This window comes from Tigriopus californicus, chromosome 2 (genome assembly GCF_007210705.1).
Source record: "Tigriopus californicus strain San Diego chromosome 2, Tcal_SD_v2.1, whole genome shotgun sequence".
Taxonomy (NCBI): Eukaryota; Metazoa; Arthropoda; class Copepoda; order Harpacticoida; family Harpacticidae; genus Tigriopus; species Tigriopus californicus.
This window is the reverse complement of record NC_081441.1, coordinates 481679-497968: the sequence shown is the minus strand read 5'-3', so window position 1 is coordinate 497968 and position 16290 is coordinate 481679. Positions and strand designations below refer to the sequence as shown.

General features: G+C 43.9%; 2 protein-coding genes across 6 annotated transcripts in view; one reads left to right on the top strand and one right to left on the bottom strand.

Moving 5' to 3' along the window:
- Positions 1-6467, bottom strand: part of LOC131893155 (histone-lysine N-methyltransferase, H3 lysine-79 specific-like) — a 20639-nt gene extending 14172 nt beyond the window's left edge. For 2 of the 3 annotated variants that reach the window (XR_009374640.1, XR_009374641.1), the window contains exons 1-2: positions 5794-6467; positions 5661-5701 (exon numbers count right to left, since the gene is read on the bottom strand). Coding sequence is in view for 1 of the 3 variants with exons in the window: in XM_059243105.1 (XP_059099088.1) it covers positions 5661-5701; positions 5794-6063 (311 nt within the window). In the remaining 2 variants the exon portion in view is untranslated. The remainder of the gene's footprint in view (positions 1-5660; positions 5702-5793) is intronic. The other variant, XM_059243105.1, reaches the window with a different exon arrangement.
- The window catches only part of LOC131893162 (sodium-dependent glucose transporter 1-like), a 24254-nt gene that overhangs the window by 6965 nt on the left and 999 nt on the right, over positions 1-16290 (top strand). Inside the window, exons 1-5 of one of the 3 annotated variants that reach the window (XM_059243115.1) lie at positions 13268-13949; positions 14963-15733; positions 15809-15935; positions 16006-16170; positions 16241-16290. In XM_059243115.1, the coding sequence (XP_059099098.1) occupies positions 15629-15733; positions 15809-15935; positions 16006-16170; positions 16241-16290 (447 nt within the window). In that variant the 5' untranslated portion in view covers positions 13268-13949; positions 14963-15628. The other 2 variants (XM_059243116.1, XM_059243117.1) reach the window with 2 other exon arrangements.

The window sequence follows — 16290 nt, the reverse complement described above, 5'->3', positions numbered from 1 at the left end:
TTGGAGGGTCAGGGTGTTGTTCTCCGACACTTTGGACAAAGCTAAACAATTTTTGGACAAAGCTAAACAATCCCAAAGAAGGGTTTTTATTCTATACCTTGAAGGCTGAGGAGAGCACTCAGGCTCAAAATGGTCATCTTTACCATCAACCAAGTGACGCAAATATATTGAAACTAATAATATATTTTTTAATATATTTGGAGATATTTCCAAAAAGAAAGTAAGACCAATGCAGAAAGAAAATGACTGGCGACGATTGAAATAAGAATAAATGTTGCATTAAGACAAAGACGAACACGTAAAAAATGGCCAAAATATGTACTAAATTATTAATGGTAATTCATGTGTTAAAACCGATTTAAATGATTTCCTATCGGAAAAAAAGTCTAATGCATAATAGTACTGGGAATTGCATTCCTTATAAAACTCAAACCAAAAGAGGTAGAAAATAAAACAAATGTCAATATTAATAACAGTTCTGAACATAGAAACAAGGCACGCATTGGTGCTCAGGGAGCCAAGTAAGCTCATCGAATGCAACTCATTTGCATTCCCTTTTTTTCCTGTTTAAATGGCATTCTGTACTTCAATGTCCTACTCGGTGCAGAAATTTAAGAAAAAAAACAATTACCTTGAGTAATGCGTCAATGACGCAGGTCAAATGTTGAAACAGGTGAAAACAAAAGTGTTTTCTGAACTATCTCATAACCAATATGAATAGACAATTTTATAGAATTTAATATCAATTTCGTCCGAGAATAGGCCAAGTTGAGCTTTTTTTTTATAAAAAGTCGATTTCCATGAGAAAATGGCTCTTTGAATGGTCGATGGCGATAGCTTCGGAAATTGTAAACGTCTATTCCCTAAAGGAAACACGAGTTTACATGCATTATCATTTGATCGCGAGCAATCGTTTCTACAATGTTTTTTTTTTCTCGTCATGCTAGCGACGTTCTTTCTTTCAGTCAACGATCAAAAAAGTAACAAAAACTGCCAATTGTCCAAAATGCGTGACCACATGACCAGGTTTTAGCTGACATTTTCACATTCGTCCCAAGAATATACGGAATTTTTGGAGAGAACTCGGCCCAAATCCAAATATGCAAAAATACACCCAAGAAGGATGCTTTGTATACTAAACAACCCTAGTCTAGGGCATACTAGGGCATACAACGGATAACGCATCTTTTGGCCGTATCTACTAATAACCACGATAACGGATGCAACAGTGTCAAGAAAGCCCCCGGGGCAGCCCATCAAATTCGTGGTGCCTTCAACGTCCAGTTTGAAAACTCGGCGAGCAGAACAGCTGTTGCCGTCATTTAATGAATGGGCCCAACGGAAAAGAACGCTAGTACAAGGCAGCTGGAGTGGATGGACATCAACCTTGAGATTTGTGTTTCTTTCCTTTTACATTCGCTCTGATGGGAAAAGAACAAGATGTGAAGGGAAGTTGTTGGCCATTCGAGTCCTCCAAATCTCCAAATGAGAGAAGGCAGTGGTGATGTTGGTCGAGTTGGTGGTGAGCCCGCATTTAAGAAGCACGTACTTCTTTGGCCATCAACACTTGGATGCGCTTCAATAGAGTCCAAGCCTCCTAGCAGGTTCTGGGCTCGAACGTGTATGTACAACGAACACTTGAGCTCTCTCCTCAAGCCTGCAAAGGTTTCTCGACTTTCGGACTTTATAATGCAAACATAAAACTCTCGCCTAGGCCTTTTGTGGCGTGGAGAGAAGCTGGATGGGCCACAACTTGTCCACAGTTATTACCTGGCTGCCTTCGTCTTCGCTTCGCGAGTTTGGCTTCCCTGCTCGTCATCATTCCAAGTTCAACAAACGCATAACGACGACTTTTTTTTGCTCAACTCACTCATCCAAGTCCTAAAGAAACCGAGACACTGAGACAGTGAGACATACTACACAGAGAGGGCAGTTTTTGCTCGCCCCTCTCGTACTCTAACAAAAACACGTTCAATGTGGGCCCAACTCAGCAAAGGTTTTCAACTTGAGTCAAGCTAGAGAACGATTTCTGGAAAGGTATACATACGTACACACGGCCATGCTACTCTGGCCAGATTCTCCGATCACATTGGGGCTCTTCGATGAGGGAGGGAGGGTTGTGGTTGGTTGAGATAGGATGGGATGTGGTGGGAGTGGTTTGGAGAACGGCCTAAAGCCATGGCTTGTTGACTGGATGGATGGATGGGTGAATAGTTGGCGAATCTGCTTACGCGTTATTGGGCCAGACTAGCGAGAAGATGACTTCGTCTTGAGCACGCCTCCATCTCCATGATCATGATGATCATGATGATCGTCAATAGGAGATTTCTTTTGCGAGCTGGGATGCCCAGGGTAGTTACAACTGTGCGGTGACTGGTTCAAGGTAGTTATACTCTTGCCTTAGAGGTGAAACCATTTGGTTTCTCCTTCAACCCAGTCCTGGTTTTATTTTCCTGTCCGCGTACAAGTACCTTGCATTTCGATTCTGTGAGCGATTGCTCATTTCACTATTCAAAGAAAGACGCATTGCAACAAGTGTGAATCTGGGGGTTGATCATCGTATGGATTTAACACGTTTCAGGTGTGAATCAAAAATGAACAAGACAGGGAGGCCCAGAGCACGTGTTCTAATCGAACTCGACTTGACGTTGGCATCACCAGGATTGATGAAAACTACGTGTTTCCAGAGGACACACAACCCTTCGAGTTTGCACTCTCTGGGAGGCTCTAATCTCGTCGATATCTCTGATCGATCTTGAATTTGTCTTCTCAATTACTAGGGGGCGTACTTTTCTGAGACATACGAATGACGATTCAAAGCTTATCGAAGAAATGGCCTTAACACCTAGCTACTCCCATGTTCAAAATACTGCATCAGAGCAGTCCTTATCTCTAGTATTACGTGTTGCATTGACAGTCCCGATGTCAAAAAAAAAAAACTTTAAATGTGTCTCTCTCATTAAAAGTGTTTGAAAAACTCCTCTTGCATACGTACAACCAAACCATATGTACAGTAAGTGTGCAACGATGAAAAAGACAACACGGACAGATCCCCCTGGTAAATGCATCACCGCTTGGATGGATGGATGGATCAACATCCTCTTTGTCATTAACGACGTATCGTGTTTTTGGTGGCTGGGTGCATTCCCAAGATGACATACAAAGAACGGGGCCTACTAAATACATAAGGTATGATTGGCTTGAAAGTCAAAACCATAGGCGAAACGTTTGAGAACACCACCAATCTCTCTCTGAGGGTGGCTTTGAAGGGGGGCGAAACCGAGGAGGGGGGAGGGGGGGACGACGACAAAGAGGCCTGGTTGGCTTGAAGTTCCTATAATGAGGCCACCAGAACGTGAACGAGATGCGAACGAACGACAGAGGACGAAAGAATGAAGCAAAAACACTGGGATCTCTACAACGAACGAACGAGCTCGAGTGAGTGTCGACGACCACGTACTGCACACGTCCGTCTGTCGGTCCGTTCGTTCGTTCATCTAGCTCTTGGCCAGGTTGGAGGCTATCCGAGTGGTGCTTTTCAAGCGCCAGATCGATGAGATGAACTAACTAACCATGTACCAAAGACAGTAAGAGTGGAGGAGGGAGAATGTAAGACGAAAAAGAAGGAGCGAAGGAACGAAAGGGAGGGAGGGAGAGAGAGAGAGAGAAAGAAGGAGGGAGAATAAGAATGAGAGAGGGAGGGAGGTAGTGAAACGGGGTAGAGGATAACATTTTAGCTTCAGGGTAAAGTAAGGCGCAGATTCAGGGGCTTCAACTTTCAAGGGATCGTGAATCAGTACGTGGCGGATCGACTTGTATTCGTTGTTCACCAATAATCCCGAAAGGAAAAACAGACGGATTGGGATTGGGATCGGGATGGCGCAGTCGTCTCCGCCGTCACCAAAACATCAACATGCTAGAAGGTTGAATCAGCTGGTGGATCATGAAAGGTTCAAGGACTTGGCGAACGTTCAACAATTGTGCAAAAAGTGCACAATACCTCTTGAATGCACTCATTTACCACCCTGGCTTGGCTTGGTCGAAAGAAAACCAGTTCCAAGCGGGGAATTCGATGGGGGACAAAGTCAGACCATTGACAGCTTCAGAGGTGGGTTACTTTTTCTCCCGTTACCCATCGAGTTCGTCTCTTCATCCATCTATGGATTACTCAGGAACCAGAGATCAGCAAGAGCAAGAAATAGGTCAAGTCCGTTGATTCCTGGCTTTCTCCGATCACCTTGGAAAACAATGTGCCATTTTGACGGAATCCCTTAAACCCGCGTCGCCCCAAGGCTTGAAGCGATGTATGAAGGAACAGAATGGATTTCCATGCACAATAGCAAATGCGTTTCAGCCGCAAAGTGGAAATGAGGTCCATTATTCTCGTTTCAGGCACGAACGTCTCAAGCGTTCTTCAACAGCTGAAGCTAGAGGACAATGACCTTAAAACCGATGGAGCTTTCTTTCTCTCCTACTTCTAGTCTCTCCTCCCTCCTTCGTCTTTCCATTGGCCTCGAGGCCGTCTTTTTCGTTCGCCTTTTGCTCGTTTCTGGCACAAAAAGGGGTGATTTCCTTGTTCCTCTTCTTCTCAGGCACTCACTCGGCTATTCGTTCCCCTTCTCTCCCCTCGGCAATCAAAACAGCTGACACGCAGACGCAATTATCAGTAAAATATGGATGGATCTGGGGAAGGGCAGTCCTGGCACTGACTGTGTGACTGGATTTAATAAGAAGACCGACATACGATGACACTTGAGTGGAGAATATCTTAACCCTTTGAACCGTATTGATCCACCGGATCCGATCGACGGGGTCCTTTCGACGGAAAGTGACACTCGTGTTGTTGGTTTCATTCACGACCCTCTGCCATAAAGTTTTATGCTGTAAAACGGGTCATGGATTGATCATTTCTTATCGATCCTGAACGACTGCAGCTGTGATAAAAGACCCAATTGACAAGCATGGCTCGCATAGTAGCTCCTGTAGTATCAATGTATCGGCGAGCAGGGAACTTGAGAGGGAGCAAAATCAGAGAGGGAAAGTCTAGTGGTCCCTTTAACGTGCGAGGGAACAGGGAACCACGATCAATGGCCATAGATCAACTAAGACGCCGCGAAATGGAATGGAAATAAAATTGAGCGAGTACAAAAACCAGCTCTTCTCATTTTCGAACGTCATGAGGATCCTCGGCTCCTCAGGGGGTGAGACTTTCCATCTCACCTCTGGGTCGGGACAGAGCCATGTCATAGATGAGGCTGGGCATAAATCGATGGATCTGGGTCGCTGGATCTCACACACACACCTACTTACGTCTACACTCGTCTCTAAACATCAAGAGTGGCACTTTGCGATACAACTGTGCCTTTTGACGATAGCAAGCCACCCATATAAAAAAGGAACACGCGCTCCACTACACTGCTACCCTGGCCCATCTCGCTCTTCATTGATCCACCGATCGATTGATCGATCTATAGAGGGAATAGAAGACTCGGACCAGCGAGTGGTTCCGGTCGCCAGATCCCATATTCATGCGCGTGTGGGGGGAGGGGGAGGGAGGAGGCACTCGGGCCTAATTTTCGGCCCCTTCCTCTATGGGTGGGTGTATCAATCCCACAGCTATACCCATAAGTATCGAGCAATGCGTTCATAGCCTGTCTTACCGTATCGTGTCGACGATTTCGGCGCCCTCATCTTGTTTGTCCTGAAACGAAAAACAGAGCAGAGGTAAGGTCAGCTGGTAAGTGACCTGTAATCAGGGATGCAGTCCAGATGAGCGGGGAGAGCAAGGCTTACCTCGGAGCGCCGCATCGAGCCTTTGCCTTTCTTGAGAGGCCAGGGGTAGACAGCCGCGGCCACGCCCACGATAGGGCTGTGGAGGACCAACCCTTTGTGAGGGGCGGGCGGCTCGAGCATGGCCTCGGTGTGCGACGGGGTGGAAATGGTCTGGTTCTTGCGGTAAGCTAAAGTGGTGAGCACGGGGGCGGGCGAGCCCATAGGGGTGGGCGCCAAAGGCCCACTGACCTCAGCGGCCAGAATGGGCGATTCACTCACGGGCGGGGACATGACGGTGCCACGGGCAGCCAAGGCGGGCGCATCACGAGCTTATCACGCCGATGGATAAACCGATCACGGAATCACGGAATCACGGAGAGAGGGGTTCACCAAACCAAACGAACGCTAGAGGAACGGCCCCGCCGCACGCCTGGATGGAGCGGTCACTCACACACCCGTCACAGCCACACACGAATCGATACACGGGCAGACTCACGGGCAGATGGACGGGGATCCGAGACCTCGCTAGAGACACACACATCGACCAGATCGTCGTGGGCACGGTCGATGACGGCAGCGGCGTGGATCGTTCGATGGATGGATGGATGGATGGAGCTGGGGAGCTTGGGAGCTTCGGACTCGTAGCAGCACCCACTCACTCACTCGCTCACTCACTCACTCACTCAGACCCTGGTCACACTGAGACTGATTTCTTGTGGGCTTTTACCAAGGGTGATCGAAACAGCGCCCGCCCGTTCACTCGCCCGCTTCCTCCCTTTTACGAGGTCCATCCAGGAGAAGAGATAAAATCCAGGCCAGACTGAAACACTGACTGCTGCTCCACGCCCCGGGTCGGCTGGCCGATGAAAGGCGCAGGGTGACGAGTCAACAAAGAGGGGGTTGGATTTTGTATTGATTGACGGATAAACATAAGTAGGATTCGAATTAGCGCTGTAATACACCAATGGATTTTAGTATTACCCGAAATATTTAAACCCACCACGGGAGAAAGAGAATGGCTCTACAAATCATGGTCCATGAATCAATGTTATAGCCTCGAAACGTTCAACCATTTGCCAGCCACCATACCCCGTCAAGTCTCGACGCTTTTAAGCTTGGTCTCCGAAACTCCCTGAGTTGTTGCCCTCAACTTTTTACAGCTTTTCCGCCCCTCTCTAGGGCGGAAGTGGCCACTGCTACTACACTCCTGGCACAGCTGTGGAGGAAATGCGCGAAAACTCTCCGCCCAGACTCTCTGGGCCAGGGCGGGCCGGTGACTTTCGGCTGGCGATGCGGCGTCCAAATTACCTCGGGCAGACCAAGTATTTGTGTCAACGGTGTCAACGCTTCCAACCCTCGAAAATTGGCCGCAAAGTGGGACACCAAGCACGCAACCTTTTGAATTGAAGTAAAACGATAAACGTTATTCTCCACCGATTAGTTGGCGGTGCTCATTTTTAAATTTGTGACAAACTGTTAGAAAGGTTTGGAGAGAGAGTTTAAGGGCTATTAATATCGTGTTAGGTTAGGTTGGGTTAGGTCAGGTTGGGTTGATAAGGTTAGGTTAAGTTTAAAAAAGTACCACCGCCAACTAATCGGTGGAGAATAACGTTTACCAAGTAAACAACTATTAGGGAATGAAATTCGCATGGGTTCATATCATAGAAAACCATAACTAGAATGCTTAAGTTCAACAGGAGCTGTACCGCATGAGCATGTTTTCAGGTCAGCTGACGCTGGTGGAAATGGGACAAAGATATTTCGTTAAATCTCGCTTCAGGCAAGTTGAATCATTATCATGAAACGTTTGTTATTCCTCTAAAATCTTAATTTCTTTTGAATCTTACAAATATACAAGTAGAAAGAGTGGTAGAAATAATAAAAAAACATGCTTTTTAGGGCATAATACACGTAACATGTCAAAAAAAAGATTTGGACATTAGTAGAGCAAATAATGTACTCTATTGATTGCCCTTGTTTAGCAACGTATCTCGAAAATCTCGAAAGTGTAACAAAATATATCAGAAATTGCAACGCAATGATGAGGCATTCGGAATTTTGTTTCAATCTCCCAACGATGTGCTTGAATGTGGGCAACATGATTGCGCCTATACGTAAACAAGGTAATTCCGACACCTCTGGAGGTCAGCCTGAACCCAGACTTGTTTTCAGTTAAGTGTTTCCACCACATGGATGAAAACTTTAACTTGAGCCCCATTATAACCTCTTCAAACTTTCGTTCTTAAAAATATGGTCGGACAACTTACTCAAACCCGTTTTATGAAGCGTGCTGGACAAGAGCAATTGCTTGACAAGGAGTCTTATTAGGGGTTTCTACTCTGAATTTGGAGAGGCGTCAACGATTCAAATTTGCACCATAGTTGTCCTAAGTAGCTTGACTACGAATGAAACATATTTTCCACCAGCGACAGCTGAGACAAAAACATGCGATCGCAGCGCCCTTGATCGATCTATATATGAAGTTATCTATGGTTCATATACATAACAGCCTTGGTTGGACTGGTCTTATTCTTAGCGCACTGGCGATTGGACGAAATTTGGATATTAATGAGAAATCAGGCTACGGCTGGATTTCATATGTGCCGAAAAGGTTGTTCTTAAGCACCGAATTCAGACCTGAAGGAGTTGAAGTCTATAGGCATCCTACTCCACACGAAATATGGACAATAATAACTTCAGAGGGCGCTTGTGAATTAGGTTCTACTATGTAAGTAGAGGGCTGATTGGGCCGATTCCTCTTTGTTAAATTATAATCCGTTTGAGTTCTTTCTGACATTTTACGTATAATTGGTGACCCACGTCCCAATTTTTTTGGGACATGAAATTGAATTTCATAGCGCTGGCTGATGTTGAAAATAAGGGTCACTCCTTCTTTGAGATTTAGCAGAATAAATTCCCTTTCAAAAAATATGAACCACGTGGATGCTTCTCAAGTAGTGTAATACAAGGTGATCGATTTTTTTTCAAGGCTTTGAGGACTAAATCAATAACAGAAAGAAAAATCTTAAGAGCAGTATTTCAAAGTAGGAGTCATTTTTTGAACAATTCGATGGTGTACGAAATGTCATATGAAGATTAACAATTAGAAATAGGCAAGATATATTTTTTCATCTCAATAGTACTGGGGATTACATTCCCTGTAGCGGCTAGAAAATTGGTGGAAAAACAAACAATAAAATAACACATTTTCCATGAACCTAACACAAGCAAACTTCTGGACTGGGCCAGGATAAAAAAAATGGGCATCATGATATCCTACTTGTCTGGAACATTTCAAAAGCATTTTCCTGTTTTTAAGACTACTTAATGCTAATCTGGGAACTCCTGAAATTGACCAAAAGGCCACAAAGCAAAGTAGATATTAGGATATTTTGGGACATTTACTCTTTTGTCACGACAGCTAGCCACGTAGCTTTTGTGACTTTCTTATTTATATTGGTTAATATTAAAAGACAGAACTTAGCAGCTACAAATTCTGGATATCAAATTGTACCATCCAAATCTTGGGAAGGTTTAAATGCCATATCTCCTTGACTATGAATGGTTCTGAGAAGAACCTATTTGCTGTTAAAGGAAACATTTTAAGGTTTCAAATGCCTCATCATCACATTTGCAGCGTGTTTGGGCTTACATGGTGGTACCCATTGCGCTTAAAAATATTTTGGTCAAATGCCAAGACTTATAGTTGCGTTTTTTATTGTTAAAACAACACAAGGACTAGTGTTAATTGACAATGCATCATTAGAAGTAGCTCTGATAAACATAATAATCCACTTAAAACCTATTAAAAGCTAGTATTTTTGAAAACGCAATTGTTAGATGTTTGAAGTATCCTTAGAAACAATTTTTCAATGTCGCAAAAATAAAGGAAACTGTTTCACTTTCTTGAAGCATGCAGAAAAAAAACTTAAGAAAGTTTATATCATCATATATCATTCTTAGAATAAACAATTCACAACTATGATGTCATAATTGTCAACCACGTAGTTAATTAATTTTGATCTTGAAGTTAGATTTTTGTTCTTCTCCGTTGATGAAGAAATCTTTGATACGTAAAAATTAATCAATGCAAAAAGTGACAAACTTGAAAATTTAACTCTCAGATGCATCTTTGAAATATTTCAAGCATATGATTTACTAGCGTAGCTTTCCATGTATAAGAAAAAACTGATAAGTAATTCTACATCCTGAATAAGTTTTAAGTGCCAACACTTACTATTTTTAGGCTTTAAAGAAATTTTTACGAAAATGAAAGAACATCATTTATTTTCATGCTTTTGAAGAAGCGCATCATTTGTTTCTGGCAATAACTTCAAGTAGAGTTGGGTAATCTATTGATCAATTTACTGCAAATTGCAACTTTCAAAGTGTAATATCTAAGAATCTGCCCCATATATTTTGATGGAATGTTATGGCAGTGCATAACTAAGAGTACTAATAACATTGTTTGATTACGTTTTGGACATCAATAATTTATGATGTAATTAAAGTACTTTAACAAAGTGATATAAGTTACTTTCAAAGATGCTTATTTGACAAAAATTGTTCCTTTTGTTTCTTTAGCAAAGAAAATAGCAACTAGAAGTCTGGGCAGTTAATCATACACTTAATCAGAAGTTATAACCACCGCGTTTGATAAAGAATGAATGTGTAGCATATTTTTATGAAGCTTGGTTAGGTGGAACTTTCACATGGCATAGAAAGAGGCACTTTTCAATGAAATATGTTAAGCTCTAATCATATGGCCTTATAAAAGGGAGATTTGAGAAAACTACATACTGTATTTATCACAACGCAAGATAAGATGGCTAGAATCACAAACCAAGAAATTCAGAAAGATTCACAGTTGCAGGCCTCGTGCCCCCCTTACTCCTCTATAGGGCTTGCCAAAAGAACACGTTCATGAACAACTAACGTTATTCTATGGAAAGAAATCAAAGACAACATGCCTAGCCAAACCGCAGTATGCATGTATTGAATTTTGACATTTATTCCATTTTACCTGCTTGTCTAAGCAAATGGCATTGTGGTATTGCGCCAATTTGATAGTGCGTTCACTGATTAACACCAAACATGTTCATTTTGTTGGGTTTTGCAACACAACTCACTCAAAATCACTCAACTAACGCTGTCTTTCCTTTTTTTGTCGCAAGATGTCTCATTATGAAACTAGCAGTCCCTATATTCTCCTCTTTTCTCTTCTATTTGATTTTTTGGAACTTTGAATTTCTTTTTTCTTATCTAATGGTGCGTCTACACGAGAAACATTCTGTCACAAAGCTTGCCTAACAGTTTCGGAAATGTTTGGTATTTGACAAACAGTTCACCTCTGAGCCGTCTACACGTGAAACTACCCAATCAAAACGGTTTGACAAATATTTTGATTCACATGTCAAATCAGATGAACTTGCAAGTGATTGTATCATTTCTCAATGGGTCTTTCATTCAATATTTATGTTATGCACGGTAAACAAGATGATTAGTATAATGAACATAGGGAAAACTGAGGAATGATATTTGAAAAAAAAACACCGATGGGCACCATCATGATGAGAATGTTTCCGCGTTCCAAAAAGGTCCTTTATTTGGCCAATTTCAATCTGTGCGGTCATATATTGGCTGAAACCGATTACTACTTGAAGGCGTGATTTGCCCCGTTCTATGAACTATACCATAAGCCACCTGATGATTCACTTATAATAAAAAAAATTGCTTTTCGAAAAGTTTTCCGACATTCATTTTGACTCTAAATCAGAAACCAATTGTTTGGAAACGAAAACCCGACCAATTTCCAACTCATTATAATCGTGAATAAATGGACAACAATTCTCCAAGAGTATCATAAACTATTTAATAGCCGAGTACAGGTCGAAATATGACAGCGATATATAGCTCAAAGGTAATGTCAGAAACGTTAACACAAATATAGAAAGAGTATTAAACATGATAAAGACAATTTTTTTTTTTGGTGCGGACTTCCTTACCGCTACCGGGATTGGAATCCCAGCAGTTCAAGACGAGAAGATTATTTATTATACCTGACTTTTATTTATATATATTATTTGATCGACCAACGAATTGGGAGTTGGCTGATCTGGCTAATCCTTGAATATAAGGTTGATCCGGAATTTTAGTCAAAAACTTGTCCAAGTCTGACTTAAATCTTGCTACTGGATCAACCCCTACATAAACCCTACGAATATTTGAGGGCAACAAATTCAACAATGAAGGAGCCCGAGAAAGAAGAGAAGTGGACTTCAATGTTCCAACTAGCCTGGATTCTCGAGGGCTTGAAGGTGCTCTCAAAACGCACATTAAGCCTCTACGGTCACTACAATTGACCCTAAATCCTGGGTTGGGACCATAGATAACTTCATATATGGTTTGGTTATGGTTTTATATGGTTGGGACAAAGCTCACGAATGCTTTTGAAAACGTACAATATCAGATACCTTTCGTACCTTCTCTGAGTACTGTACAATCCCAACCTTTCTAACCTCTCCCAATACGAGAGCTCTCTCATATCTTCAATGTTCCTAGTAAAACATCTTTGGACCTGCTCGAGCTTTTGCAAACCTGCTGAACTAATTGGAGCCCAAATGGGAGAGGCATATTCAAGATGCGGCTGAACAATCGACTTGTACAGAGTTAGCATCGTGACACTATCTCTGGATTTGTTTTTATATATATACAGTTAAGATTTCAGCTGGCATTGACTAAAAAGAGTTCATTTTATAGAACCAATAAAGACCACCCACAAGAACAGACGGCATTTCAAAGGGAAGGTGATGGTCATGGGCAGCTTAAAGGTAATGAGTCAGTGGGTAGGACTCGACCGTTGAGATCCGACTGATCTGGCTTTCACGGCTAAAATTGGCGGGTAGGGAAATGGACGAAAGAGCGGCCAAAAGTGGCTGGCTGGTCTGGAGGCGGGGTCTCAAGGGTGTATGTACGTCGAAGTGACCGATCATGGGCGTGTGTGTCGGCCGAGGGGTGACTAATAACCGGCCAAGAACCTCCAGGTATGGGCCGATGATTCCGTTTTCTCTAATGATCTGATCCAACTTGAATCGGATTAATCTTCTTGGGACGAGGTCAAGGAATCCATTCCATCTAGCTTTGGGTTGGCTCGCTCAAGTCTTGCACACAGACGGATGTAAAAGAATACACATTTGATACTTACACTGGGTAAGTCTTTTGTAAGTGGCTAAATATTTGGGAAATACTTTTGTCACGTTTACGTTTATTGGATGGTTCAAACAACGCAACCTCCGGAGTGAAATGACGGGTGGTTTAAGATTGAAACTTATGTCTTATAAATGAAACTGATTTAAAAACTACATGAAGTAACTTAGAAAAAAAGAGACGAACCCCCAGCCTCTTCTTCTCACCAAGGTCTCTTGACACAATTTTGTGTCCAAGAGCATGTGAGTCAGCTTGACGAAGTGACGGATGACTGAAGGTTGCGTCGGTTGTATCATTGGTCATCTAAAATTTAGCTTCAACTCCTTGAGTGGAAAGACCTACGGTCATTCCTGAGGGTTGGGTACGAACTAGTGGTGGATGTGATCACCCATAAAGGACGGAGGACATCTCTTTATTGGGGCACCTATAATCAGATGGCAGGCTGATTGATCGAGAGAGCTCGACTAGGTGGCACGCCATCTTGCGTTCAATGCTTCGTTTTCCTTCGTACTAGATACTCCTTTCGGCCAAGCGATGTCTTTCGTTCCTGACTAGTTCCCGTCGAGTTTCGTGGATCGACCTGACTGCTGGGAAAGGAGCCTTGTCTCTTCTGGGACTTGTTGGTAGGCTGACTCTAACTGGCCAGATCATGACTATCACTCCACGACCAATGGGGGAAAGGAGCCGGTGTCAGACGTCCTTGTTCAAAGACCAAGACCCAGAGCCATACCCACTAGAATCTCATCCACACACACCCTCTCAAAATTCCTTCTCCTCATGTTTTTGCCGGCCGATCTGGAGATACGCCCTCTCCGTTCTCCAGACCAACCAGAGGTCCACCGGATGATCACCTCGATCCTGGCCGATACTCGACAATTAGAACTCCACCAACAGATCAAACTGCTATTCCTCCATCCCGCCCTCTGGATTTTCAGTGGCATTCTCATCGCTGTGATTGGCATCTCCCTCGAGTAAGTGCTTCTTGTCCCAGATTTGCGGCATTGGGATTTTTGGTCATCCCAATAGGCCTTCTCCAAGGGGGAGTGGCTGAACATTTCCCCCTCCCATTCTTGGCAAGATTATACCGGAAAGTCGTAAGCTCTTTCTTTGTTCATTGTTCTGCGCTGAGGCATTGAGTGGACTCTATCTACCAATGGTAGATTGGTAGATAGGTAGATAGGTAGATAGGTAGGTAGTTCCAGGCAAAATCGTCATGTTTAGTCGGCACTGTCACGGGCCAAGTGATCCGACTCAATTGTTCCTGCCTGGAATGGCATGGCTATGATCGTGCATAGCATTTATCAATTTTTAAAACCCATCTGATTTGGGCAAAGAGTTTGTGTTTCGTGTTTTTAGTGGTTCGATTTTGACCAGACATTTTGATGATAAGTTGTAATGGTCAAAGGTAAAATGATTATGAATTTGAATAGTTATTATGCTGTAGTGTGCCTGAAACTTTGCCCCATAATCAAAATATTTGGGATACGAGCACCTGAGTGGCCATATTTATGGGGTGGAAGTGATTGAAAATGATTTTTATTGTTCTCTCTCTTGATGGTGCCTTGATTGCTCTTCAAAATCCGCCTTACCAGCATTTTTCCGGAGAATTCTAAGGGATTGAGCATGCAAATTTGAGCAGCACGTTTTCAAGTTTTTTTAGCTGGCCATGGTTTACCCTCGGGGGTTTCGTAACACATTTAAACGAGGAGTCCCAAACCCTGTCATTTGAATCAAAAACTAAGTCAAGAGCTTTGGGCACCGCCAAGATCGTTCACGGATGCAAAAGATACCTATGTACTACGTGGGGCTTGTACACTATAAAAGCAAGCAAGCAAGCAAGTGAGATGAATGACCTCCTGCTCTTCCAATGCGGAATTAGGAATGGAAACTATTCCTGATCCTCAAGGATGATAAATACGCCTTCTTCCAGCTCACCCGCATCTCTCTAACTCTCTAACCCCGAGCCATTCTGATTCCATTTCAGTTCGCCACCCATACCCACCTCCATCGTGATCTTAGTAGTGGTGATGATGGTGGCCAAACGGCGATTCCAAACCTATTGGAACGCAATCAAGCCTCTCTTTGATGTCAACAGCCCGAACTTGGACGATAGCTTTTGCACCCACCCATCGGCTGATGGCTTCTTCCTGGTGGCCACCCATCGGCAGCGGATTGTGGGCACGGTCTCCGTGGTGCGAACTCAGCCCACCTGTTTGCGCATGGAGCGCTTATTCGTCCATCCGGCTTGTCGTCGAATGGGCATCGCCACCCAACTGATCCAGGAGTGCATCACCCGCAGCCCCAAGCGTTGGGGCCAGGGACTCACCTTGACCGCATCCACGGCCAGTACGCAGATGGCACTAGCCAAGTGTCTGGGACAGGCCGGATTTCAAGAGGATGGTCATACCGTCATGGCCAGCGCCTACCCGTTGGAATTTAAAACCGTGACCGTGGCCATGTTGCTGGACAATCAACCTTGAGTCAATAAATGAAAATGAATGCATTTAACAACTTACCTACTTCATAGAAATGGCCCAATGTTCAATTTTCCGCTATTTCTTGCTTTCATGTATATAGGTGGCCAAACCGCAACCGAAGATTACGCGTCTGAGTGGATTTACATTGTTCAAGTTCGATCGAAAACACAGGGATGAAAGGAACAGACGATAAAGCGCCCATCCCGGCCCCACCCACGGGAATTCGCCGTCGTCTGGCCAAGACCTTGTTTATCAATCTCTCGTTCATGCTGGGTTTGGTAAGTGTTGAGACATCACCACCGCCCACCCAGCACTTTGAACCGTTAGGACCGTGTTCTCTTTTGCATCCCTAGGGATTGTTCGAAAGTGCCCGTGGACCCACCTTGTTGGATTTGGCCGAGGTCTACCACATTGACTTGGAAACGTTATCCTTCATGTTTCTGACCACATCCGTGGGGTCGCTCATTGGCTCGTTTTGTAGTGAGTGGCATGATGCCTCATGGAATCACAGCTTTCCCTCTTGATCACGACCCTTAATCTTTCTTTCTAGCCGGTTGGTTCATGGACAAGTATCCCGGTCTTCAGGCGTTTTTTTTGTTTGCCACCACGTTCCTCCTCGGTTTAAGCACTCTCGTGCTACCCTTCCTACGACACGTTTACCTGTTTTTTGCCCTAACCTTTGTCTTGGGCTTAAGCTCCGGCGCCGTGGACACGGGTAAGCCCACGTTCCTGTCCACACGAATTCCACCCACCCACCCACCCACCGCATCTCCTCTCTTTTCAAGCCGGCAACTTGTATTGCCTGAACACTTGGCGAGGTCTGGACGGTGGTCCC